Below are 27201 nucleotides of genomic sequence, written 5' to 3'. Positions count from 1 at the left end.
GCAGCTGAGATACGGTAGGATTTTGTGTAATTATCCTAGTTTATTGGAGATAGTCACCTTCACAAAAAGCAGATATTTGAGGTCCAGATCGATGCAGATTGGTGTATTGTTGACATTAAAGGGAGTCTACAAGAGCATCTATTTTCCTTGTAAACACTTCAACCATAGAACCTTGCAAGAGATGGCAAAGGCCAATGAAACATGAGTGCAAGTGTCTACTTGGCCTCCAAACTGGTTGTGATTCTGCATCACACTCTGTAGCCCCTAATACATTTGTATTTTCTTTGAGAACTAGAAGCATTAGCAATTATGTACTATAATAGCAAGTACAGGGAATCAATCCAAGGGGCATAAAGGTGCTGCCATCCAGAAGTTCAGTCTCATGAGAGAACAGGAGAGCCAGATATACTCCAATCCTAATTCTGTGGCCAAATGCTATTAGATCTTGGAAGAGGGAGAAATTAATTTTGCCTGGGTTTAGGGAAGAAATGTTATTTGAACCTTGAAGATGTAGAATTTTTCCCAGTGTAAAGAGCAGATAGAACAGGGACACTTGTTCAAATTACAGTAGTACTGTGATCATAAAGCAAAAAGCAGGAAAAATATTGTCATTAGTAGCTGATGGAACTAATCATATTTCCATACTCAAAGCATTACCCAGTTAATATTACTGAACCAGAATTATGAGTGTTAACTTGGATAAATATCTTAAAAAACAAAATCGAGCAAAGAAGGCAATTTACAAATGAATACAAATGGTATGCAATGGAATGGTAAGCTTTATACACAAGGGATCTCTTGTGTAGCTGGGGACCCCTTGCTTGGGTCCATATCCTGCTACCACCACTTGAAAGCCGTTTGATCCTGGACAAATTGTGCCACTTTTCAGTTTTCTCACCTGTACATTGGGGCTCATAATAGGACTTAAACACAGAGGTGTTGTGAGGATTTAGGGAAGTAATACAAGTAAAATACCTAGAACAGTGTCCGCCCGTCATAAATGTTAGCTACTGCACTGGTATAAAGTTTTAAAAGAACGAGTACAATATTTTGCTGAGTAAAACAGACAAATAAACAGAAACTTAAAAACGTATAGGAAAATGACGATGACCACATTTAGAACAGTGGTTACCTCTGTGGGACAGGGAGGGGAAGGAGATTAAAGAAGAGAAGGGAAGGGCTTCAACTACATGTTTGGGTTTTTTAAAAGATTTTTGTTTATTTATTTATTTAACAAACAGTAATCACAAGTAGGCAGAGAAGCAGGCAGAGAGAGAGGAAGAGAAGCAGACTTCCCGCTGAGCAGGGAGCCGGATACGGGGCTCAATCCCAGGAGCCCGGGATCATGCCCCAGCCAAAGACAGAGGCTTTAATCCACTGAGCCACCCAGGCGTCCCAACTACATTTGTAATACTTTATGAAACAGGGTGATAACCACATATTTTTCTTCTATTGGTATATATTTATGAAATATTTCATATTAAATACTTTAAAACATATAGCAAATGAAATGGGGGTGGGTTCGTATTCCTATAGACACCAAAGACCCTCCCTTATTAACTAGTTTTGTGAGATTTGGGTAAGAGGCACAGAGGCTCCCCAAGGAGGGATCCTGGAGCCACCCAAACTGCCTGGCTCCTCTTCCTCATTCAGATCTGGCCTTAAATACCCCTTCCTCAGAGAAACCTTCCTCCAAAGCTATTTTTTTTTTTTTAAGATTTTATTTATTTATTTGACAGAGAGAGATCACAGGTAGGTAGAGAGGCTGGCAGAGAGAGAGAGAGAGAGAGGGAAGCAGGCTCCCCGCCGAGCAGAGAGCCCGATGTGGGACTCGATCCCAGGACCCTGAGATCATGACCCGAGCCGAAGGCAGTGGCTCAACCCACTGAGCCACCCAGGCGCCCCCCTCCAAAGCTATTTTAAAGCAGCACCCCCCCCCCCCCAACACACTGCACTGTTTTATTGCAATGGGCCTATCACTCTAAGGTGTTTTAGGATTTTTTTACTCAGCAATTGTCTGTCTCCCTCCACTAGAATGTTCTGTCTTGCCCAGCACTGTATTCCCAAATTCTTTTCAAATCTTCAGGTGTTTTGGGGTGCCTGGGTGGCTCAGTGGGTTAGGGCCTCTGCCTTCTGCTCAGGTCATGATCCCAGGACCAGAGTCCTGGGATCGAGCCCCACATCAGGCTCTCTGCTCGGCGGGAGGCCTTCTTCCTCCTCTCTCTCTCTACCTGCCTCTCTGCCTACTTGTGATCTCTGTCAAATAAACAAATAAAATCTTAAAAAAAAAAAAATCTTTGTTTTGTTTTGTTTTGTTTGGGGATGGATGACTGACTGGATGGATGGATGGATGGATGAAGACCCTCCAAACTCAGGATGCCTCTCTTTAGCCCGCCTGGTGGGCAGAGGTAGAATGAGAAAAGCCTGAGAAGGGGAGGGAAGATTGGAATAGTTTGAGGAGAGGGTTTAGGAAGATCTGGATTAGCCGTGCCCAGGTGGCTCAGAGGGCCAGGTGGCCTTACCCTTGCCTCATGCTCTCAGGGTCCTGGGATCAGATTCCCACATCAGCCTCTCTGCTCAGCTGGGAGCCTGCTTCTCCCTCTTTCTGCCTACTTGCGCTCTCTGTCAAATAAATACATAAAATCTTAAAAAAAAAAAAAAAGAAGAAGAAGATCTGGATTAGAGGAAGCAAGGGAAGCTGCAGAGGCGGAGGTTCTTTTCTTAACCAAAGGGCTGAAGGCGAGTGGGGAGCAGGAAGTGGAGGCGAGTCAGGGGCGGGGCCTCCAGGGAGGAGGTGGGGCTCTGGAGGCGGGGTTTTGGGAAGGACGGGGCCATATGGAGGGCGGGGCCGGGGTGGGCGTTGCCCCGGAGCAGGGGCGGGTTTGCGAGCGGGTTGCTGGGAGCCGTGCGCTGCAGCGGCGGCGGTGGCGGTGGAAAATGGCTGCGGCTGAGCCGGCGGACACTCAGCTGATGCTCGGAGTTGGGCTGATCGGTGAGGACGAAGGCGCCCTGCCCCGCAGGCCCGCGCCCCAGTTCAGCCTCCGCCTCCGCCTCCGCCTGGGCCCGGGCGGTCTCTGCTCCCGCGGCCTCCGGCGCCACCTGCGGTGAGGAGGTCGCGGCCCCCCTCTCTGTTGGGCCTGGGCCGGGGGCTGCAGGGCCCGGCTTCCCCGGCGCGGGGACTCGGCCAGTGGCCCTGGGCCAGTCTCGCGTGGGACCTGCCCTGGCCGGGCAGTGGGGCGGAGGGACACCGGGCTTCCTTCCGGACGCCCGGTGCTGCATACGAGGCCGGACATCGAGGGTGACAGAGCTCTGGAGGCTGCCGGGGGGCCGCTGCACAGCCGGGGCGGGGGCTGGGCGGAAAGTCGGTGGAGGGCCGCGCAGCTGGGAGGCGGCCGGGCTGACCTCTGAGGGTGGCTGTCTGCCCTGCGCCCGGCTGGCCCCGATTGTATGGTTGAGCGGTTCGAGTCTCCGTGGCTAACTGTGACGGCCCGAGTGCTGAACATAGATAGGCACGAATTACCTCCCGTTAAACTTCTACCACAGCCCGGGGGGTGTGTAGGTAATGTTTGATGGCCACGTTTGGGAGAAGCAGATGGAGGCCCAGGGTGTCATTTGTGCCGGACGCACGCTAGGAAGTGGTGGAGCCCGGTTTGGGACCCTTGCAGATTAGACGCGGAGCCCCAACTCGTGCTAGTGGAGGAATCCTGCATCATGAGATAAAGCTCATGCATGTAGCCGGAGTGTCCACAAAATCCCATATGGTGGGATCCCGGTCAGTTTTGAGGAAATAGTGGTTGAGGAAGTACGTTGGCATCGTTGGGTGTGCCTGAGCCGTGTGCAGCGTTTCAGGGTTGGGTGTTTCAGGGAACCATTCATCCCATAGGCGGCAGTGAGCACCGGGTTGCTTGAATGACTCGGTTCCTTGAGTGCCATTGTCCTTTGAAATAATATTCTATTGAGATTTTTACAAACCCCTAAACATTCTGTTCCTCTAGTGTAGAAGAACATCGCTTGCGTTTAGCAAAACTGTGTCTTTTCAGTGTCTCAGAGGAGTGCATTTATCTGGGAATGGCTTCCTGTATTTATTTCTGATGTGATTTGCAAACTGCTTCAAAACAAAACCCAATTATTTCAGGCATCTTAGTCCTGCTTGAAGGTACTTCTGAATGAGGCTGGGTTAAATAAATTCTGATAACAGAATTTATCTGGTAACAGCAAAAACGAAAATGACTTACAATCATTTTCAATTCAGCAGGTTTTGTATTTTTCATATGGACACGAATTTAAAAGGGATTTGCTTCAAAATAATGGCGGGGGGACTCTCTTTCCCCCTTGTGAGAGGAGGAGGAGCCAGTGTGTCTGGTTGCTGGAGCTGAATGATGGAGATGGGGGAATTCATTTTTTAAAATTCTTTTCCCTATATGCTTGATATATTTCATAATAAAAGTGTTTTTTTTTAATCTATAGAATAGATAAAAATCCATCCTTACTGCTGTATGTGCAGTAACTGGTTTTCTAAAGGCTGACTGCGTTATTAAAGTGTTCACTTTTGATGATGAAACTGCATACATGATGGCATAACTATTATTATTACTACTTTAAATACAGAATTTGCACAAGCAGTATTATGATTTAAGAGAGATTTTGCCATTTTCTTCATCCCCAGTTTTGTTCTTAATAAACCCTTCTTATGTATTTATTAAAAATCCTTCTCACTAGATAAAAATGTAATGATGAGGGCGCCTGGGTGTCTTAGCTGTTAAGCATCTGCCTTCTGCTTGAGCCACGGAGCAGAGAGCCCAATGCGGGGCTTGATCGCAGGACCTGATCATGACCTGAGCCGACGGCAGGGGCTTAACCCACTGAGCCACCCAGGTGCCCCAGAAATAAATAAAATCTTAAAAAAAAAATGTAATGATGAGTTTATGAAAATGTGTGTGGGAGGGGAAGGGTAAAGGGGAAGACCTCTACCAAAGCTGTAAGGCTAAATACTCATTCATGATTTATTATAAAAGCTTTTTACTCAGGTGGCCTAAAAGTCAAGATCAGGAGAGCTAGATAATTTGACCAGTAGAGGTAGGTGGGAATTTGGGGTCACAAGTGCTCCAGGATGCTTTATGAAATGGAATGTTAAAACTAATTCCACTAAGTGCTTCTGAGTAACCAATCAATTCACTTCCTTGCTGCTGTTTGACATTCTCACAGTGACCATCTTTCCACCGTAGAAAAGGACACAAATGGAGAAGTTCTGTGGGTGTGGTGTTACCCTTCCACGACAGCAACTTTAAGGAATTTACTGCTGAGAAAATGCTGCCTTACAGATGAAAGCAAACTTCTCCATCCCTTTGTCTTTGGTCAGTACAGAAGAACATGGTTTTATATCACAACAGTCGAAGTTCCAGATTCTTCAGTTTTGATAAAGGTATGACTGCATAAAGGTGAAATGGCCAAAAATATTTAAAGCGATGTCACATTCCGGTAACTCTTAGCTTTAGACATTATTGTTCACAATACACTTTTGAAAAAAATACTAAATACAATTTTCACTGGGAATGTTCCGTTTCAGGTTTCACTCTCATTTATTCTATAAACATTTGTCAGTGTGTAAAATATGACTGACCCTGTGTTTGGTATAGTGAAGCCTTTTCCAGGTTATACTCTGTTGGAGTTAGAAATGTAGAAGTACTTTCAAAGTCATGACTGTGATTAATAAAAGTGGAAAGAAACACTTTTCTATAATTAAAAACTTTTAAAGGGTAAAATCCTTGGCATAATCAAGAAAACTTTTTTCATTTGTTTGTGGATGTTAAGGATATTATTAAGAATAGAAAGAAGAAGTAAGGAAACTCATGTATTCAGTAGGCTTTTTGTGTATGTCATTTGATATGAACAGTATCCATGTGACATGTTGGAAATCAGTATGTGGTCATTGTGGGCCACGATGATCCTAATCCCAAGCAACCAGCATGTTTTTTTCAAAGAAAAGAAATACTAGAAAGTGGCTAAGCTCCTTGCATGTTCCTGGGTAGGGACTTCTTTTACCTTCTAGGGCTACTTTTATAGCAAATAACCAGACTATAAGAAGCATGTCCAAAATACCCATTTAAATTTAAGGAATTACATTTAAAATAACAGGAAGGCAGCTATTTAAAACTGCTAAAGGTTTGGGGCCCCTGAGTGGCTCAGTTGGTTAAGTGTTTGACTCGTGATTTTGGCTCAGGTCAAGATCTCAGGGTTCTGAGATCGAACCCCAGGGTGGCTTCTCTCCCTCTCCCTCTGCTGCTGCCCCCGCCAACATGTGCACTCCCTCTCAAAATAAATCAAGTCTTAAAAATAAAAAAAAATAAAACTGCTACAGGTTTAAGCCAAAACAGATTCATAATTAGAAAATGTAAATTTGCAAAAAAGATAATTTTCAGTGTGTTACAGAAGCTTTGGTTTATGTTTGTTAAGTTCTTGCTGAGAGGTCTTCATGTATCCTGAAGTAGATTTATCTGTGTTTTGCCTGTAGTCTGCCAAACAATAGCAACATTGATCTCAAATCTGTTTTTCAGTTTGAAGAACAGCAAGATTTAGAGATAGTTCTTATGCTTTAAAATACGATTTCTAAAAATGATGTTATTCATAATAATTTTCTTAAATTCATAAATTTCTTAAATGTTTTGCTTTTTTTAAAATAAAGATTTTATTTATTTGTCAGAGTGAGAGAGAGTGCAAGTAACAAGTAGGCAGAGTGGTAGGCAGATGAGAGGGAAAAGCAGGCTCTCTGCTGAGCAGGGAGCCCAATGTGGGGCTCGATCCCAGGACCCTGGGATCATGACCTAAGCTGAAGGCAGCCACTTAACTGACTGAGCCACCCAGGTGCCCTTTAAATGCTTTACTTTTTATAATGTTCTTATTTTTGTCTCATTAGTGGAAATAATAGGTATACGATTACCAGAAATTTATATAGATAAATGAAGCTTCTTTTAACAGTGCTTTAGACTATATGATATTCTACAGAGAATTGACTATTTCAGGAACTGTGTGATTGTTTTTTGTTGGTTTTTTTAAAGATTTTATTTATTTATTTGACAGATCACAAGTAGGCAGAGAGGCAGGCAGAGAGAGGGGGAAGCAGGCTCCCCGCTGAGCGGAGAGCCTGATGCAGGGCTTAATCCCTGGACCCCGAGATCATGACCCAAGCCGAAGGCAGAGCCTTAATGCACTGAGCTACCAAGGTGCCCCTGTGTTTTTTGTTTTTTGTTTTTTTTTTAAAGATTTTATTTGCGAGAGAGAGAGAGAGAGAGAGAGAAAGATCATGAGAAGGGGGAGGGGCAGAAGGAGGTAGAAAAACAGGCTCCTGCTGAGCAAAAGCCTGATGTGGGGCTCCATCCCAGGACCCTGGGGTATGACCTGAGCCAAAGGCAAATGCTTAATCAACTAAGCCACCAATGTGCCCCAAGGAACTGTGTGATTTTTACTGTATGTACTTTTGTTTTCTATCCTCCTATTTCATTAATTAATAGTTGATAAATTGGTGGGTCTAATGGCATTTCTAATTCTGCTTTGATGAGGTTAGGGAAATTTAAATGAAAACTCACTTTTTTTTTTTTTTTAAAGATTTTATTTATTTATTTGACAGGCAGAGATCACAAGTAGGCAGAGAGGCAGGCAGAGAGAGAGGGGGAAGCAGGATCCTTGCCGAGCAGAGAGCCCCGATGCGGGGCTCCATCCCAGGACCCTGGGATCATGACCTGAGCAGACCGCAGAGGCTTTAACCCACTGAGCCACCCAGGTGCCCCGAAAACTCACATTTTTTATACTTAAAATATATTTGTATTTTTAAAAAAATTTTAACTCAAATTATTACATTCTTTTTTTTTTTTTTTTTTTTAAAGATTTTATTTATTTATTTGACAGAGAGAGATCACAAGTAGGCAGAGAGGCAGGCAGAGAGAGAGGAGGAAGCAGGCTCCCTGCTGAGCAGAGAGCCCGATGCGGGGCTCGATCCCAGGACCCTGAGATCATGACCTGAGCCGAAGGCAGCGGCTTAACCCACTGAGCCACCCAGGCGCCCCAAATTATTACATTCTTATCTAGGAAATTAACTCTATTTATGTATATATAAGTGTATGTCTTTTATATGCATGTGTATGTGAGCATAAAAGTATAAAGAAGCAAGTGAAAACTTGGTTACATTTTGATCTTTTCCTGTTAATGCCAATCTGTCTTGTACAGAGGTTTGCTAGAATATAGTAATAAAAATTAAATCTGTGAAAGTGTCTTTAAAAAGTATACTTTTTTGTTTCTTTTGGACAGGTGACTCATTTTTCTATTGTTCTGACCGCCAAAGATTTTAACCCAGAGAAATATGCCGCCTTCACTAGGATATTGTGTAGGTCTGTATGAAAACTGTATTAAATGCTATCACACAAAAATGAAGATCTTACTCAATAGTTACATAGCAGATTTCTACACCAACAAAGCAAATTTCAGCCCTCTGCCTCCCCAACTTAATCTTTACTTGCCCTCCAGAAACTGTTTTGTAAAGAGGAACTTTCTCTTCTGCTTTGATGACACTGCTCCTCTTATTTAGGAAAACGGTAGAAGGGAGGAGAAAAAGCAATTTACAAACAGTTCCTGGGGAATTTGAGTCACTTGCTGCTTTTGTTCTGCTGCTTCTAACTTCCAGTTTAGAACTTTCCTTAGCAGATGGATAAGTTAAATGCTGGTGAAGCGATAAGCTGGTTCATAAATGTAAAAGTCTGTGTGTGGGAGTCATCTTGGAGAAAATTAATGGGCATTTTGAATTATGCTAAAGCCCTGGAAAGTATTTCTCAGCAGGAATGCTGAGAAGCTGAGACTCTAATGAACTGGTTAATTGTGATTCGGGTAAACTTTAGTTTCATCCCGGATGTTGAAAAAAATTACATAAGATATGTCAATCTGCTTTCTTGCCTCGGTAAGTATATGCAGTAGAGTTAATGAAATCTTTCGTATTTGTCAGGGACATTGGTTTTTCCCTAACTAGGGCTTTGACACATTTTGTTTGTTTTTTAATATTGTTGTCACGAGATAGACTTCGTAATTCTGTTATGTGTAACAACCTCATCCCTCAGGCTTATGCCCAATAAGTAGTTTTGGGGTGGGGAAGAAACGGAGTTGTTTTTGTTTTTCTCACTATAAGCCTGATAAATATACTTTTTTTTTTTTGCCATTTTTTGTGTATGCACATTCGTATATATATCTGTCTGTAGCAGAAGTCTACTTTCTCATTACTTAAGGGTTTCAGGTTGGTTATATTTTGACAAAATGAAGTTTCACCAGTTTTGCAGCCAGCTATGATAAGAGAGGCTTCTTGCTCTCCAAAGATAAGTTGCAGGTAAACAGTTCACTGTGGGGTGTAAACAGTTGTCTGCTACTATGGTACTGACACCAAAGGAGATTGTTATCTCCTAGACACCATCTAGAAGCCATGAGCTAAAAACTCGGCAAAGTTGTTTTTGAACAAATACTGGACTCTCATTTCATTGGATTGGGTCCAGGTTAGGTTACCCATTGAATTCACTGGGAAATATTCTGGAGCCCAGAATGTAAGGTTGCTTTAGAGCCCACTTCCTGCCCGAGAGGAAGCCCAAAGGGTTCTTCGGCTTCTCTAGTGCCATGGCATTGTTGCATTCTGGACTCTTCTCCTGGCACGGTTTAGGAGAAATGAGGACTCAAAGCTATTGGCAGCTACCTCCTCTGCCCCTACCCCTTACTGCACTTGCTCTCACTTGTGTATATACCCACACACTCCTGCACGCACACGTGCTCTCACACACACACGTATACATGCATACACACTTACTCTCCTCACTGCTGTGTCTGTGTGCACAGGCACACAGCACTTTTCAGTGATGTTGAGGTTACCATGGAGGGGCTCCCTTCCATCTCGGGGGAGAGGAACAGGCAGGTATGCCTTCTGCATGCTGCTTATGGTTGCCATGGGAAGGGGTCCGGGTCATTTGCCATGACCGCCTTCATCTTTTTGTGCCTCCAGCTAGTGGCAGGGGCAGAGTAGCTGGGTTGCCTACACACGTAGAGTCAGTTGTCCGTGCATGAGACAGCCTGCAGCTATGGCCGTCCCATCGGTTTAAGTTCCCCTAAGTTGGATTTTGTTTTTTTCTATGGAATGACTTGGGGGAATGTCTCCCTCTCTTCAGTATTTCGTGGCCCAGGGTTGTCATGGAAAAAGTAGTTTTACTACCCTTCCTGTGTTTCCCTTCTTCATTACCGTATATCGTATCTATCTGACAGTTCCTTTTTTTTTTAAAGATTTTATTTATTTGACAAAGAGATCACAAGCAGGCAGAGAGGCAGGCAGAGGGAGAGGAAGGGAAGCAGGCTCCCTGCTGAGCAGAGAGCCCGATGTGGGGCTCGATCCCAGGATCCTGGGATCATGACCTGAGCCGAAGGCAGAGGCTTTAACCCACTGAGCCACCCAGGTGCCCCTTTGTCTGTCTTACAGTTTTAATGGTGTGTTGTTTGGTGGTGGTAATCTAGGCACATAGTAAAAAAATACAAGCAATACAGAAAGTCCCTTCCTTCCCCTATCCCCAACCTCCAAACGGAGACATTTTCTCCATATAGAATGTGTGTGTGAGTTCATGGGTTCAGTTATTTTATATATATGATAGCTTACATAGTCATTGTTCTCTACCTACTTTCTTTCTCTATTTGTGCATTATAAAATAAAAAAAATGATGATCGACAAAATTTGGTTAGTAGTTAAAACACTTGCTTTTCTTCACTTAATGTACAATAAATATCACTTTCAGTTTGATGTGTTTTAAACCATGATTTTATTTTCTTTCCAGTTTTCTATCCCTTTAGCTACTAAAAGACCCAAGTAGGCTGAGGCTGCTTCTCAAGTGCAGTGTAGATTTTAGTTATTCACTGGGAGAGATTTTAGGGGAAGGGACTGATTTCACAAATGAGCTATAAATGTAACCAGTTTCCTGTCAGCACTTTCTGGAACTTGATGATGAATAGATCTAGAGTGCATTTATCACCAGAAACTTAAAGGAGTTTGGTTTCTTAATTTAAATATAGCTACCTCTGGGAACTCTGATAATAAATATAGGTTCTATAATTAGTGCTTTCTCTGTGAACAACGCAAAACTCCTACCTTGTCAAAGGAAGTCCCAGTGATAAGATAGAGTTGTTTTGACTAGAAACACCACTTGTGAAACGTAAGACATACAGAGAGATAAGTATACCATATTTTTAAGAATAATGGGGCCTCAACAAGTCCATAGGTCATTCTCTTGCCTGAGTGGATGATAACAGGCTTCCCCAGATACAAACAGAAAGCCACCTTCCAGGAATTGTTGAAGGTCTCTTGAGTGGTTATTTTTTGGATACATTTTCAAATTAAATTTTAGAAGTAGTCTAGGAGTACAGATTTCAGGCATTCAGAACTAGATTGGCAAGCTGACTCAGATTTTTTAACAAGGACCCGCCTGGGGTTGCATTGCTCTATGTGGTTCATGCTGAAGAAGAGCATGGTTGCTTTTTGTCTTTTCTTACAGAATGTACCTGAAACACGGGAGCCCAGTTAAAATGATGGAGAGTTACATTGCAGTTCTCACAAAGGGGATATGCCAGAGTGAAGAAAATGGCTCTTTCCTTAGCAAGGATTTTGATGCCCGAAAGGCTTATCTTGCAGGCTCCATCAAAGGTAAGAAACAAAAAACAACCAAACAAAAAAACAACCAGCCAACCAAAAAAAACCCCAAAAGCTGAAAAACAAAAGCACAGAACAAAACCCCATCCTAGATCGTTCTACCCCAACAACAATAATATCCCCAAGCCCAGGGCAGTCCCCATTAGGCTCTGAGAATCCATTTTCCTGTTTGCTTTCATCTGTGTGATTTTTATTTGCTAAACAGGCGGGTAGTTCAACTTCTACATTGCCTTATTTGATTAGAATGCTGTCGTAGGAAGGCAGATTTTTGTGGACGTCCTTTCCGTAGGATTCTGACAGTACAGAACTGTTCTTTCATGGGAAAGCGGCGTCTCACAGCTCGAGTCACCACTGACTTCCATAGTGTTCCTGTCCTTACATTTTAGCAGTTACTACTTCCATGTGGAGAGCTCCAGCCCCTGGCCCAGAGTTCCTCCTCGAACTCCCGGCCTTTCTCTCCTACTGGAGCATCCAAAATGGCAGTCTGAGGCTGAGCACAGACTTCAAGCTCCTTAGAAAGGGAGGAGAGGGGAGCTCTGAGGGTCCCACTAGCTCTCATTCTTGCCCTCCCACAGCACTGTCTTTGCTCTTGATCCTCCTGTTCTAGACTGTTTCAAAGCCTCCCGTTGGAGCCTTAGGTTTGTCCAGCTCTCTCAAGAGGATCTAAGTCATGACGTGTGTGTGTCAAGGGCAGAGGGCAAAGGGTGCACTTTTTTTTTTTTTTAAACTTAAGGATTTTTCATGATGGAAAGATGCTGGTTCTTTTAATATCATTTACTCTGCTTTCTTGTGACTCTGGCTTCTCCTGTGCAGCCAGCCCAGAATCTCTTGGGGGCAGGTTTAGGCTACCATAGCGTTCATCCTAGGGAGCAGGTAGGGATTTCTATGCCCATCAAGGGTATAAGGTGCTTCTTTGTTGTCTGTATTGAGAATATTTTTGTATTCTGTATATAGAAAAGAATCTCAGTGTTTATTGGAAAGAATCCTTTCCAGTTTTATTTCCTTACATATTATTTAACGCACTGACATTTTAATTTCTTGTCTTTTAAGACATTGTATCTCAGTTTGGAATGGAAACTGTTATCTTACATACAGCGCTGATGCTAAAGAAAAGAATTGTCGTCTATCACCCCAAAATAGAAGCTGTCCAGGAGTTCACCAGGTATCGTCTCTGGCTTTGTTGGCAGCCAATTTGGGGCAGTCTGCGTTCCTATGCGCTCTGTTCCGTTGCACATTTGGAATAAATAGAACGCGTTAGGCTATGAGTGAAATGCCATTTTGGTCTAATGTTTCAGGTGAGATTTAGTTGTTGAAGGTCACTGAATTTAGGCAGATTCTTCCTTAAGTTTAGAAACATGAATACTTTAGAACGGGGAGTTTGAACTTTTCCTTGCCAGACAGTAAATATTTTAGGCTTGTAGGCCATAGGGTATCTGTCCCAACCACCCAAAATGCCAGAGCCAGTGCATATGTAAATGAATGAGCGCACCTGTGTTCTACACTTGATGTGTAAACACCGGCAGCTGATCCATGGGCACAAACCCCTGTTTGTTTTTTTTTTAAGATTTTATTTATTTGTTTGATAGAGACATAGCGAGAGAAGGAACACAAGCAGGGGGAGTAGAAGAGGGAGAATCAAGCATTCTGCTCTGCAGGGAGCCCGATGCGGGGCTCCATCCCAGGACCCTGGGATCATGACCTGAGCTGAAGGCAGATGCTTAATGACTGAGCGACCACTCTTAAGTAATCCATTTTTTCACTTTTATCACAGACTCTTCTTCTTCTTCTTTATTTTTTTTTTTTGAGATTTTATTTATTTATTAGAGAGGGAGAGAGCGCACACACGGGGGAGACGGGGAGGAAGAGGAGCAAGCAGACTCCACACTGAGCGCGGAGCCTGATGTGCGGCTCTCTCTCAAGACCCTGAGATCATGACCCAAGACAAATCAAGAGTTCGATACTGGGGCGCCTGGATGGCTCAGTGGTTAAGCCTCTGCCTTCGGCTCAGGTCATGATCCCAGGGTCCTGGGATCGAGTCCTGCATCGAGCTCTCTGCTCAGTAGGGAAGCCTGCTCCCCCCTCTCTCTCTGCCTGCCTCTCTGCCTACTTGTGATCTCTGTCTGTCAAATAAATAAATAAATAAATGAAATCTTTAAAAAAAAAAAAAAGAGTTCGATACTTACTGCCCCCCTTTCTTATTTTTATAACAAAGATTTTTTTAAAAGTTTCTTTCTTTACCAAATCTAACTTATTCATAGATTCTTTTTTAAAAGCAGGAGGACCTAGCTTTTGCTCTTACTGTAGGCCAGGTATCGTGTAAGTCACCTTAAATTATTAAATTTACTTACGACACAAGTCTGCAAGGAAGTATTATTGCCCTCTCTTACCGATGAGAAAATTGAGGCTCCAAAAGGCTACCAGTTAGAAAATGGGGGAAAAAAGGCTTGGTAGTCAGAAGGACCTGTCCTGGGAGGGCACCCTCCTAGCTGTGTGACCAGGATACTTAAGCTTTCTAAGCCTCTGTTTCTTTATCTGAAAAATGAAGATAACAGTGCACACTTGGTCAGCTTATTGTCAGGATTGGAGATACTCTCTGTAAAGTACTTGGCATGCACCTTGCCTGTTGTGTGCATGTCGGAAATGATTGCTCGGGCTGCGACTGGCTCAGATCTTACGTGAGAGGGCTGGAACTTTCACTCCGCTCTGATCCCCGAAGCCTCTGTTTAGTCACCCAATTACCCTTTTCCTCTACATTTATGCTCTGAAACTGGGATGTCCACAGCATCTGAAATACATAGCTGGGCACCAGCAGGTTCACCAAATCACTGTTAAGTTCAGCACCTCCTCCTGCAGGAGCTGTATTATTGGAAGGTTTTTTGTTGTTGTTGTTGTTGCTGTTTTTATTATTGGAAATTTTTAAAGAAATTTGTCTTGTATAGAAACAAACACAAAGTAGTTTGTAAGTTTGGTAGGGATTTTTTTTTTTAACTTGATTTATTCATTTGAGAGAGAGAGCCCAGGCAGGGGGAGAGGCAGAGAGGGAGTGAGAAGCGGACTCCCTGTGGAGCTAGATCCCAGGACCAGGAGGAGATGGTGACCTGAGCCAAAGGCAGACACTTAACCCATCTGAGCCCCCCAGGAGCCCCTGATTGGAATTTTATTTATTTATTTATTTTTATTTTATTTCTTTTTAATTTATTTATCTGATAGAGAAAGACAGCAAGAGAGGGAACACAAGCAGGGGGAGTGGGAAAGGGAGAAGCAGGCTTCCTGCCAAGCAGGGAGCCCGATGCTGGGCTCAATCCCAGGATCCTGGGATCATGACCTGAGCTGAAGGCAGAAGCTTAAGACTGAACCACTGAAACACCCCCGCATTGGAGTTTTAAATGTGAAATGAGAACTTCAAAAATTTCTGTTGCTTGTGGGGCTCTGCTTTGGATCCTACCTTCAGACTCCCGCCCGTGGCCGGTGGCCCTTTGCAGAGTAGGTGTTGGGAGGAAAGCTTCCGCAGCGCTGAGATCGTTTGAAACTTCACCTTGAGCTTTCTGCAGCTCATCTGACCCAAAAAAGGCAGAGTTTAAAACATTGCATGACTTTAACCTGCATCGGCAGGTTTAGCATTCCTTCTCCGCTCTGCCTCTGTAGCCAGTTTCCTTCTGGGGAGGAGGAGGAGGGGAGAGGGTGGGCTGAGTCACGCCAGTGCTAGCAACCATTTGAGCTCTTGCTTTATTCCCCAGGACTCTGCCTGCCCTGGTGTGGCATCGACAGGACTGGACCATACTTCATTCCTATGTGCACCTCCACGCGGAGGAGCTGGAGGCCCTGCAGATGTGCCCAGGTAGACACAGCATTTCAGTGAAATTCAGCCTGATGATAGCCAGGGCTGTTGTTGGTTTGAGGGAGTATTTTTGCATTCTTTTTTTTTTTTTTTTTTTTTTTTTTTTAAAGATTTTATTTATTTATTTGACAGAGAGAAATCACAAGTAGATGGAGAGGCAGGCAGAGAGAGAGAGAGAGGGAAGCAGGCTCCCCACCGAGCAGGGAGCCCGATGTGGGACTCGATCTCAGGACTCTGAGATCATGACCTGAGCCGAAGGCATCGGCTTAACCCACTGAGCCACCCAGGCGCCCGTATTTTTGCATTCTTAAAGGGAATAACGATGATTTATTTTTTCTTTGGTAAATGCAACCAATCCTTTTCCCTTAAAAAATTTATTTGTAAGTTTTTAAAATATTGCAGTAAAATACACATAAAATTTACCATCATAGTCATCTTTAAGGATATAATTCAGAGTCACTAAGTACATTCACTTTGCACAATCATCACCAAATACGATTTATTTTTAATTTATGCAATTCTCATTTTAAAAGTTTCCCTATCAGTGATTTATTTGATTTAAGACTTTATTTTGTGCCTTTCCATATTTTTTTCTCAAAGGAAAAATAAAATTATTTTTAAGTGATGTAGTTACTCTTGTATAAAAATTTTCAGTGGTAAGATTCTGAGAACAACTTAATAACAGTATTATTTATATCTGTAGGAATTCTAACGTTGTGGTGATGTAGTCTTTTGTTTTTGTTTCTTTAAATTTAAGGATATCATGCCCTTTCTACTTCTGTGGTCTTAAAAGATCCTTTCATGAAGTGATATTGATGATGATAGATAGTAGGGGCTTTTGTTTTTGCTTTTTCGATTACAAAAAATTTCTCACATATAAACTAATGTGCAATATTTGTGCAAGTTATAAAAGAATAGAAAGAATACTCACAGCCTCACCAGAGATGAAAAAGTAGAATACTATTTGTACTTTGAAGCATCTCATGTGCCTTTTCATCTCATTCCTCACTCCCTTTCTCTAGCCGCATACACGGAAACACAGAGCTCTAAATAATATATTGTTTAGTTTTACTAAACTAACTTTATATATGTGGATTCATGATGAATGAATTCTTCTGTGGCCTGTGCTTTGGCTTTTGTTTTATTTTTGCTTAACAATATTTTTGTAGGATTTATGTTTTTTTTCTTTTTTTTGGAGATTTTATTTATTTATTTGACAGAGAGTTAGAGAGGGAACACAAGCATGGGGAGTGGACAAGGGAAAAGCAGGCTTCCCGCAGAGCAGGGAGCCTGATGTGGGGCTTGATCCCAGGACCCTGGAATCATGACCTGAGCCAAAGGCAGATGTTTAACTGCTGAGTCACCCAGGTGCCCCAGGATTTATGTATTTTCATGTGAATATTTGTAGTTTCACTCATTTTCACTGTTGTATAGAATCTCGTTAAGTGATATGCCAAAGTTTATTCACTCAGACTTTTCTTATGATTCTTATTTATTTATTTATAAGATTTCTTTATCTATTTCAGAGAGATAGAAAGAGAGAGAGAGAGAGAGAGAGAGTATGCAAGTGGGAGGGTGCGGAGGGGCAGAGGGAGAGAATCTCAGGCAGACTCCCCATTGAGTGTGGAGCCCACCCAGGCTCAGTCCCAGGACTCGGAGGTAATGACCTGAGCTGAAATCAAGAGGCATTCACTCAACGGACTGAGCCACCCAGGCACCCCTCTCGTCACTCACTTTTAAACAGTGCTTCTGGGGTGCCTGGGTGGCTCAGTGGGTTAAGCATCTGCCTTCAGCTCAGGTCACGCTATCAGGGTCCTGGGATTGAGCCCGGCATCGGGCTCTCTGCTCAGCAGGAAGCCTGCTTCCTCCTCTCTCTCTGTCTGCCTCTCTGCCTACTTGTGATCTCTGTCAAATAAATAAATAAAATCTTTAAAAAAACAAACAAACAAAACAGTGCTACTATAGGCATTTTTATTATGGGTCTCTTGGTGCGCCTATGTAAGACTTTCTCTAGGTTATAGGGCGAGGAGTAAAATTTCTGGGTTATAAGGGGTGCAGGTCCTCAAGCTGCAGGGTGATGCCAAATGTTTTCTTCAGAAACTGTACCAGTTTACCCTCTGCAGGGGAGGAGAAGTCCCACTTTTCATGTCATCAACAACTCTCGGTTACTGTCAAACTTTACAGTGTTGGCCAACTTGGTGGCTGTACAATGTTATTTTGTGTGCTTTTAATTTGTATTCTCTTGATTCCTAATGAGGTTTAACATTTTCTGTTTCTGCCATTTGTGTTTCCTCTTCTGCAAAGTAACTGTCTTTTACATATTTTCCCACTGGGTTGTTTTTCTTATGGATTCATAGAAATTCTTTTTATATTCAGGATATGAACCCATTGTTGGTTATATATGCTTCAAAAAAGTCTCTGAGTTTGTGGGCTTTTTATTTATTCTCATATCTTAAAATGAATAGAAAATTTTCTTAGACTTTTTATTAAGTATAATATGCTTCATGTACTTGTCACCCAACTTTAACATTTGTGAACATTTTACAATCTTGTTTTACCTTGTATCTCTCATGTTTTTTCCCCGTTGGTTTTTTTTTCTTTCTTTCTTTCTTTCTTTTTTTTAAGATTTTATTTATTTATTTGACAGACAGAGCTCACAAATAGGCAGAGAGGCAGACGGTGGGGTTGCGAAGCAGGCTCCTTGCTGAGCAGAGACCCCCCCAACTTGGGGCTTGATCCCAGGACCCTGAGACCATGACTCGAGCTGAAGGCAGAGGCCTTAACCCACTGAGCCACCCAGGCACCTCTCCCCCTGGTTTTTGTTGTTAATTGATGTATAGTTGACATCCGCTATTAGTTTCAGGTATACAAAGTTGTGATTTGACAGTTACATTCATTATGAAACATTCACCATAATAAATTACTCACCATTTTTCACCCCATTAAGGTATTACAGTATTATTGACTGTATTCCCTACGCTGTACTTTTCATCCCTGAGACTTACTTATTTTGTAACTGGAAATTTATCCCTCTTCATCTCCTTCACCCATGTTGCCCATCCCCTTACTTTGGAAATCCTAACTTTAATGTGTTGGAATTTATTAAACTTTTCTTTTATGATTTTAGTTTTGATATTTTGTTTAAGAAAATCTTTATACCAAGGGTAGAAGCAAATTTTGTGAAAATTTAAGGAGTGTTTTTCTTCCCAATTTAAGTCTTTAATGTACTACCTAGAACTACTTTTTTTTAATAGTGAGTTTGGAATTTTTTTCCCAGCTGGAACGCCACTTGGCTCAGGACTACTGAGTGAATAGGATTCTCTTTTCTCCAGTAATCAGTGTCATTTCTGTCATATGTCACAGTTTCTCAAGTGAGTGAGTCTGTGTTTGCCTGGCCTGCAGTTAAATTTTTGTTTTTGTCACTGTTTTTTTTTTTTTTTTTTTTAATGTTTTCTCTTGGTAAAGCAAAACCTTAGCATTGATAAATTGGTCCTCAAAAAATTTTTTTTGTTTTTAATTGTTCTGCTATGTGAAATCTGAAAAGTCTGGTACCTCTTGTTTTAGCCTCAGTCCCACAGGTCTCCTCATTCTTTTTTTTTTTTTAATTTTTATTTATTTATTTATTTATTTATTTAGAGAGAGTGCACAAGTAGGCAGAGAGGCAGGCAGAGAGAGAGGAGGAAGCAGCTCCCCACTGAGCAGAGAGCCTGACACAGGGCTCGATCCCAGGACCCTGAGATCATGACCTGGGCAGAAGGCAGAGGCTTAACCCACTGAGCCACCCAGGCACCCCAGGTCTGCTGATTCTTGAGTTGCCCTGATTCCTTGAGTGTTTATCAGATCCGAACTGAAACGGATGATGCCATCCCTGACAAAGCAGGTGTTTGGCTGTGGTTTCTTAGCTACAAAGACCTAATGGGGGAACACTGGCCCAGAGAACCTTTGCTTCCTCTGCCTCAGCATCATTCTTGACCTGAATAGCAATGTCTGAAAAGTAAACGCCTTCTTCCTTGACACTGAAATTTGGTTTTGGGTCATCTGGAGTTGAATGAGCTTCTTCAGGCAGCTGACAATAGTGTAGGCTTTTTTTTTTTTTTAAGATTTTATTTATTTATTTAACAGAGAGAGATCGATCACAAGTAGGCAGAGAGGCAGGCAGAGAAAGAGGAGGAAGCAGGCTCCCTGCTGTGCAGAGGCGGGGCCTCGATCCCAGTACCTTGAGATCACGACCTGAGCTGAAGGCAGAGGCTTAACCCACTGAGCCACCCAGGTGCTCCACAATAGTGAAGTCTTAAGAAAATGGCACAGGCTGCTGTTGACGTACCCTGAATAAAGCCGTGAAGAAAAGCACCTTCTGAGCTTTTAGATTCGGTTCTCTCCTCATATGTTCACAGCAGGACTTGTTCCTACTCCGGTAATGTCAGTCCTCTTCGCAATGCAGGTTACATCGCCGGGTTTGTGGACTTGGAGGTGAGCAGTAGATCAGACCTCTATGACGTGTTCGTGAACCTGGCGGATAGCGAGATCACCATCGCTCCGCTTGCGAAAGGTCAGTTCTCTCTCCTGCTCTGTTGTTGATACAAAATGTCAGCCAAGCATTGTACTCTTTAAAATTAATTCATTTCTAAACATTTTTGATTGCAGTGTAATTGACAGCATGTTGGGTTAGTTTCAGGTGTGCAGGGGAGCGATCCGGTGGTTCCGCACGTTACGGTGCGTGTTGGGACGAGTGTGCTCTCAACCCCTTCGCCTGTTTCACCCATTCCCCCCGGCCTGCATTAACCAGTTCTGTTTTTTCAGACTGATCCTCTAAAACTGGTATTTGAGGGCCTGCGTAGCCTGCTGTGCTGAAACTGGAGGGATTTTTCTGTGTCTTGAACACAGCATTTGTTCTTACAGGCCTCGCCATGGTACTGATACCTTCGGGGTGCTTAGGCCATGCAATCCATGTTAATAAGATAGTCTCCTTATCTTGTTCCTCCACATCTCTGTTTAAACAAGCTGTATTAGTTCTCTGCTGCATAACAGATCACTTCTAAACTTAGTGATTTAAAACAGCAAATACTTATTATCTCAGTCTAAGGACCGACTTAGCTGAGAGGTGCTGGCTCAGGGTCTGTCTTGAGGATTCAGTCAAGCTACTGCCAGGGCTGCTGTCCTCCCGAGGCTCAACTTCTGAGTGAGCTCGAGTGGCTTTCGCAGGAGATCTCACCACGGGGGCCTCTCCATAGAGCAGCTAGAGTTTCTCATAGCACCACAGCTGGCTTCCCCAGGAGCAAGTGATTCGAGAGACAGAAAGACCACGGTGCCTTTTATGACTTGGTCTCAGAAGTCATACGCCAGTTCCTCTATATTCTGTTGGTTAGAAGGAAATCATGAAGTCCCATGCACACTTAAGAGAGGGAAACCGGGTTCCACCCCTTGAAGGACAGAGTATCAAAAGAGGTGTAGAAATGTAGCAGCACACAAGGGCTGAGCGTGACTCCTGTGTTGGAAAATCTTTTTGAAGGGTGTGTCAGAAAGCCCAGGGGAATGAAGGTAAGAGCCATTTGTAAAGCTACCGGGGCAGGAGCCAGCAGTGGCCGGGGCCACTGAAACTGGGAAAGCATTAGGACCGGCCGGGGAGGGGGGGGCGGCCCTCTCCCTGCTGCCTGTGGCTGCTCTGATTCTAGAAAATGAGCCCATCCCAGCCAGCATTACATGAATGGGGGTTGGTCCTTGGAGTGACAGAGAAGTTTTTATTTTGAACATGAAGTATAAGTCATGGTTATGCCTCACCTTGTTGCACAGCGTCCCACTTGTGCTCGGTAATAAGACGGAAGTGTGGGAGTTTGTAGGTGGTTTTGAAAGTTCCCTCTGGGTGATCGTTGACCTTTTCAAGTGGATGGCATTGTTTTTATTATGTAAACTTTTAAATAGTCACACATGTACTCGATCTCACCAGAGGCCATGACAATGGGCAAACTGCACAAAGACATTGGCCAGCTCATTGTTCAGTCTGCAGAAGATCCTGAGAAATCAGACAGCCAAGTTATACAGGTAAGTCTTCAGTGCTCTGACACTGAAAGTCCCAAAGCGGTGTGGCTGGGTAGGGGGCGGCGGGGCTGCATGGAGTGCACGGGACTCTGAGTGGCCAGGGGACAGATGCTTAGATGAGGGTCCGCAGGATGGCCCTGATGAACGGGTGAGGGGCGCCATGGCTGAAGAGTTAGCGGGCTCTGGGGACACATGTACACAGGGAACCAGTGCTGAAGGCCAGCATTCCTAGTGGGAAGTGTAACTTCCCAGTGGTCTAGAATGCTTTTGTGGGCCAGCCAGTGCATTCCGTGCCCCCAGCAGAATTTTCATGGAGGAACACGTTGTAAAGAGAAGGTTGCTGTGCAAATTGGTCAGAAAGCAAGCAGGGGGATATAGAGAGCCTCGTTTGTTTGTTTGTTTTGCTCCTCTGTTTCATGAGCTTACTATTACCCCAAATAAAAGCCCAAACTCCTTATTAACATTGTCCTCAAGATTCTTCACAGCCTGGTACCTGTTTCCATATGCCCCATGCTTTTCTTGACCATAACTCCCTTCTTAGAGAGAGCATCTTTATCTAGCTTTGATGTATTGTGTTCAGAACATCAGAAAGCATATAATCAAATCCCTGCCAAAGTGAGCAGACTCTGTGATCGCACCCTGCAGGGCTGGCTGGCCGCCAGCAGGGGCTACCTGCCTGCGGGCTCTACTTGTCAAGCTGACCATGGTGTTTGTGTGGACCCGCCCCTTCCCCTTGCCAGGTTGGGATAGTCAGAGAGTGTCTTTAAGTCTCTCCATGTGGTGATGGACCCCCTCCTCCGCACCACAGCCTGCTCCTCGCTCCTCCTCTGGGATATACTCCCAGCCTGGCCTCTCCCACATCCTGGCTCATCTGGACCCTTGTGTCACTCTGTGGGGGCCAGAGGCCTGGAAGGATTGTCTCCCACTGTCTGCACCTGTGCCACCTCGGGGGTCTCCACCGATAAGCAGACCCTACTCACCTGGTTGGACCTGGCTCTTTTCTCCGTTTATTCGTTCATTTACCCTGAAGATATGAATTGAACACTGACTCTTTGTCGGGCATCAGGCAAGGGGGATACTGTGGGGAGCAAAGTCTCCTGCCTTTGTGGCCTATATTTATTGGAGTAGATGAATAGAAAATTCTGTTAATGCCAGATCACTGCGAGCCATGATGAATGAATGCCATGACAGAACAAGAGGTCAAGGTAGAGAATGTTAGAGAAGGGGTCAGACAGCTGTCTAAAGAGGCAACCTGTGAGTTAAAGGATGAGAGGAGTCACCACTTTGACAAGAACCCAGCGGCAGCACTGTTCTTTCTGTTCGGTGCTGGTGGCCCATTCTGCTCTGGCCAGGAAGAGTGGGCAGGTCTTGTCCTAAGGACCTGAACAAGGAGACTCTCCTCTCCTTCCATGGGGATCATCATTGCCCATCCATCCCTCTGTCAACATTTGGGTAAAAACATTTTTTTTTTTTTAAGATTTATTTATTTGAGAGAGTGAGTGTGAGAGTGAGGGCAGACTCCCTGCTTAGTGGGGAGCCTGATGCGGAGCTCGATCTCAAGACCTGTGAGATCATGACCTGAGTCAGAACCAAGAGTCAGGGGCTTAACCAACTGAGCCACCCAGGCGCCCCCAAAACATTGACTCTTTACAGTGTTGGTTAACTGTATAAATGTGAGTTTTGAATTCATGTGTTTTTTATGGGCTCAAAGTGATACAGAGGTGACTCGGTATAATGTACGAGGAAAGTGCCTCGCATATTGTAGGGGTTTGAAAATATTTGAATGAATGAATGATGTCAACAAACCAAGAAAAAGACATGACTTAATGTGAGCTCTGGTGACTCTTCAGCCATATAAAGTGCTGTCAGTCAGTAAGGAGGAACAAAGCCCACGTGACAGGTGCTGGGTCACTCACGCCAGGCAGCAGAGGACTTCTAGAGGACGTGTGTCCTAAAAACAAGCGTAGGGTTCCTCAAAAAGTTAAACACAGGATTACCATAGACCCAGCAGTTCTGTTGGATCTATGTGAGAAAGAATCAGAAATGGACTCAGATAAGTACTTGTACACCAGGTTCATAGCAGCACTATTCACAGTAGCCAGTAGGTAAAAAATAGCCCAAATGTCCGTCCGTGGATGAATGGATAACAAACTCATGCATGGAGTGGAAGACTATTCAGCCTTAAAAAGGCATAAAGTTCTGGGGCGCCTGGGTGGCTCAGTGGGTTAAGCCGCTGCCTTCGGCTCAGGTCATGATCTCAGGGTCCTGGGATCGAGCCCCGCATCGGGCTCTCTGCTCAGTGGGGAGCCTGCTTCCTCCTCTCTCTTTGCCTGCCTCTCTGCCTACTTGTGATCTCTCTCTGTCAAATAAATAAATAAAATCTTAAAAAAAAAAAAACAAAAAACAAGGCATGAAGTTCTAACCTGTGCTACAACATGGACGAATTTTGAAAACATGCTCAGTGAGAGAAGCCAGACACATACTGTGTGATTTCACTTATAGGAGGTACCTAGAGTAAGCAAATTCATCAAAGCAAAAAGTAGAATGGTGTTTACCAGGAGTTGGGAGATGGGATGGGGAGTTACTGTGTAATGGGCACAAAATTTCAGTTTAGGAGGATGAAAAAGTCCTGGAAATGGATAGTAGTGATAAAACTCTATGAATGTACTTAAAGGCACTGAATCATCCACTTAAAAATGGCTAAAATGGCAAAAACAGGACACTGGTTTTCATAAGTTGTTTTTAAGTTTGTTTCATTTTTCCTAACTTATAGTGTGATAAACTTAAAGATATCAGGAAGGATTCTCTTTGAATGCAACAATAATTCATATTTTCCTGTTCCATTGAAGGATATTTCCCTAAAAACGAGAGAAATCTTCACCAACCTGGAACCATTTTCAGAAGTTTCTGGTGATGGAGAAAAGCTGGTTCTCAATTTTGAGGCCCTAAAGCAAAGACGATTTCCACCAGCAACAGAAAACTTCCTTTACCATCTCGCAGCAGCGGAGCAGATGCTGAAAATCTGATTGTGACGACGTATCACTGATGAATGATCACTCGCACCACGATTATCCACTATGTAAAATACTGAAAATAACAAAATGTTATATTTTTAACGGTTTATTTGGAAGTATTGCGATTTGACCTGAAAGAGTCCTGAAGCACGTATGAAAACCCTTCCGATTTTCTTCTGATTGATTTCCTGCCTGGGCTCAGTGTTGGACAAAGTGCTGTAACTATTTTGTATAACGTTAGCAACGGCGTGGCGTCCTGGAGTAAGAGAGAAAAAGCTCTGCCAAGTTCTTGTGCAAATCACAGCAAACCCAAAAGCCTTCATTATGATAAGTTCCAGTTGTCTCACTGCGTAGCCACCAACTAACAGTTTATTTTCAGAAAGCTGCCGAAATTTTGCTTCATATTCTTCTAGGAAGAACTTTTATTCCTCATGAGGAACTCTACTTTCTGAGCCAAACTAAGTTTTCTGCAGAACAGTCTAGAAGATCATTCAGAAAAGATCCTGCAGTTGCACTTTCTTGTAAAAGAAAAGAATTTTTTTTTCCTTGGCCTTTGAACATTTTTGCCTATATTATGAGGATTTTGCATAGATTTTATACTTGAGTAGACAACTTTAATAATCCATATTTATACTGTCGCAGAGGTAAGCATTTGGCAAACTGAAGCCACTAGTACTCTTTAATTAACCCTGTTGCTAGCAATGTTCTTTTAAAAAGATGCCAGTGATTATATGGTAGAGTAAAATAAGATGCCCATTTTGGATGTAAAGGTCTGTATGAATGGAACAGCAACTTCCCATAATTGCCAAGGCCAAGACCAGAGAGTGTCTTCAGACTTCAGGAAAAGTAATTTGGCCACATACTAAGGTAACCGTTCTTGTTCAGGTTATGTATCTTTTTCATAATTGGAGACTTAAAAGTTGCAAAATAAGCATGGAGGTCTAAGTTCCGTATTTGTTATTTTATTCTGTGTATTCAAATTAGTTATGAAAGGTTATTTTACACTCACTACTGTTGTCCTTAGAAATCTTACCAAGAGAAATGTTTGCAAAAAAAAAAAAATCTTGTCTTTATTAGATCTTTCTTTTATTCTTTGTGTTAGACATTTCTTTTTTTTTTTTTAAAGATTTTATTTATTTATTTGACAGAGAGAGATCACAGTTAGGCAGAGAGGCAGGCAGAGAGAGAGAGAGGAGGAAGCAGGCTCCCCGCCGAGCAGAGAGCCCGATGCGGGACTCGATCCCAGGACCCTGAGATCATGACCCGAGCCGAAGGCAGCGGCCCAACCCACCGAGCCACCCAGGTGCCCCGTGTTAGACATTTCTTGAGTAAAAATACAAAAAATAGCCTTTTCCCCTCCCTCCTTGGGTGAGGGTAGGGGAGGATGTGGAATGAGGTGATGTTTCTAAGGCAAACAACTGAAAATTAAATCTGCACTTTATGAAAACAAATATGAACATCTTTATCTCCCTCATTTTTTGTATTACTCTATCAGCTAATGATCAACGTTGTTAAAATTACAGATTTATGATGGAGAAATAAAATGGAAATATTTTGATACTCTGTAACACAGTTCTAGGGAGCTGAAGAATTGTGCCCTCTTTCTGTAATTCTCCCCACTTCGAAGGAAAGATAAAACCCTTTGGTCAATGCAGATATACTGGGGAGTTCTTATAAGATGTGTTTGAAAGTCAAGGGGTTTGGGCTCCCTTCTTCCACCCCTGGCTCATCAACCCCCCCACCCCCCTCCCTGCGCTCACCCTTCTCCCTCCCCCACTCCCTAGGCCTGGCACTTCAGTGTCTTCTCCTCTGAAAAGATGCCCTAGCATTTCTGCTCTGTCATCTGATAGTGGCTAAGCCTCCACCTGGGGCCTTTGTATGTTTAATTTTCTTTAATTTTGTTTAGTGTACACTTAGGGCAATACTGAGCCGTCTGGTAGAATTTTTCTTTTCTTTTCTTTTTTTAAGTAGGCTCCACGCCCAGCATGGAGCCCAATGTGGGGCTTGAACTCACTACCCTGAGATCAAGTTCTGAGCTGAGATGAAGAGTCAGACGCTTAATTGACTGAGCCACCCAGGCGCCCAGTAGAACATTTTTTGTTCTTCTAGGCTGTTGTGAAACCCTTTTAACGAAGTGTGAAGACAACCATCATTCTGGCCTAGGGAACCCTGCCTGAAAGCCACAGATAGAGTCCTTGATGATCTGAGGCAGAGTATGTTGGAAATATTTTTCCAGTATGCCAGTGTTTGGGTGCCTACTCTGCCATGCATGGTGTTGTATCCTGAGGCCTCCCTGATGCACAGCACACACTTCCTGCCCCAGGCACACAGTTTACAGGGGCTCAGGGACAACAAACAGGCTGTTCTGCTGTGGTGTGGCAAGTGCCAGATACAGTATGAGTGCTATGGGAGCACACTGAAGGGGCAACGAATTCATACTATGAATCCTGGAAGGCTTCCTGGAAGGAGTGATGTCCGAGTCAGACCTGATGCATAGGCAAGAGTTAGCCTGGCAGGGAACAGCTGATATGAAGGTCCAGGAAGGAAAGACCATAGTCCATACGAGGAACAGGGTATTGGTCAAGAGTGAGGAAAAGGAGTGG

General features: G+C 43.4%; 1 protein-coding gene across 4 annotated transcripts; it reads left to right on the top strand.

The window, feature by feature from the left end:
* The first annotated feature begins 2855 nt into the window (after positions 1-2855).
* On the top strand, positions 2856-25220 carry DENND10 (DENN domain containing 10). 4 transcript variants are annotated; one of them, XM_059173050.1, is made up of 9 exons: positions 2856-2992; positions 5226-5422; positions 8302-8381; positions 11556-11704; positions 12761-12872; positions 15448-15548; positions 19990-20097; positions 21493-21587; positions 24434-25220. In XM_059173050.1, the coding sequence occupies exons 1-9, from the start codon at positions 2938-2940 to the stop codon at positions 24608-24610; spliced, it is 1074 nt and encodes a 357-aa protein (XP_059029033.1). In that variant the 5' UTR covers positions 2856-2937; the 3' UTR covers positions 24611-25220. The 4 variants fall into 4 exon arrangements, with proteins under 4 accessions (XP_059029033.1, XP_059029034.1, XP_059029031.1 ...); XM_059173048.1 differs by having other exon boundaries at positions 2864-3104; positions 5206-5422; XM_059173051.1 differs by lacking the exon at positions 8302-8381 and having other exon boundaries at positions 2860-2992; positions 5206-5422.
* The last annotated feature ends 1981 nt before the right edge of the window (positions 25221-27201 follow it).

The sequence above is a fragment of the Mustela lutreola genome, chromosome 4 (assembly GCF_030435805.1).
Source record: "Mustela lutreola isolate mMusLut2 chromosome 4, mMusLut2.pri, whole genome shotgun sequence".
NCBI classification, from domain to species: domain Eukaryota; kingdom Metazoa; phylum Chordata; class Mammalia; order Carnivora; family Mustelidae; genus Mustela; species Mustela lutreola.
This window is presented reverse-complemented; position numbering and strand designations above follow the sequence as displayed.

Excerpts from the sequence above, each read along its gene's own strand:
- DENND10 (XM_059173048.1), top strand. The coding sequence starts at position 2,938 with ATGGCTGCGGCTGAGCCGGCGGACACTCAGCTGATGCTCGGAGTTGGG. Across the intron at positions 3,105-5,205 it reads GGCCTCCGGCGCCACCTGCG|TGACCATCTTTCCACCGTAG; the intron begins GTGAGGAGGTCG and ends ACATTCTCACAG. Across the intron at positions 11,705-12,760 it reads TCTTGCAGGCTCCATCAAAG|ACATTGTATCTCAGTTTGGA; the intron begins GTAAGAAACAAA and ends TTGTCTTTTAAG.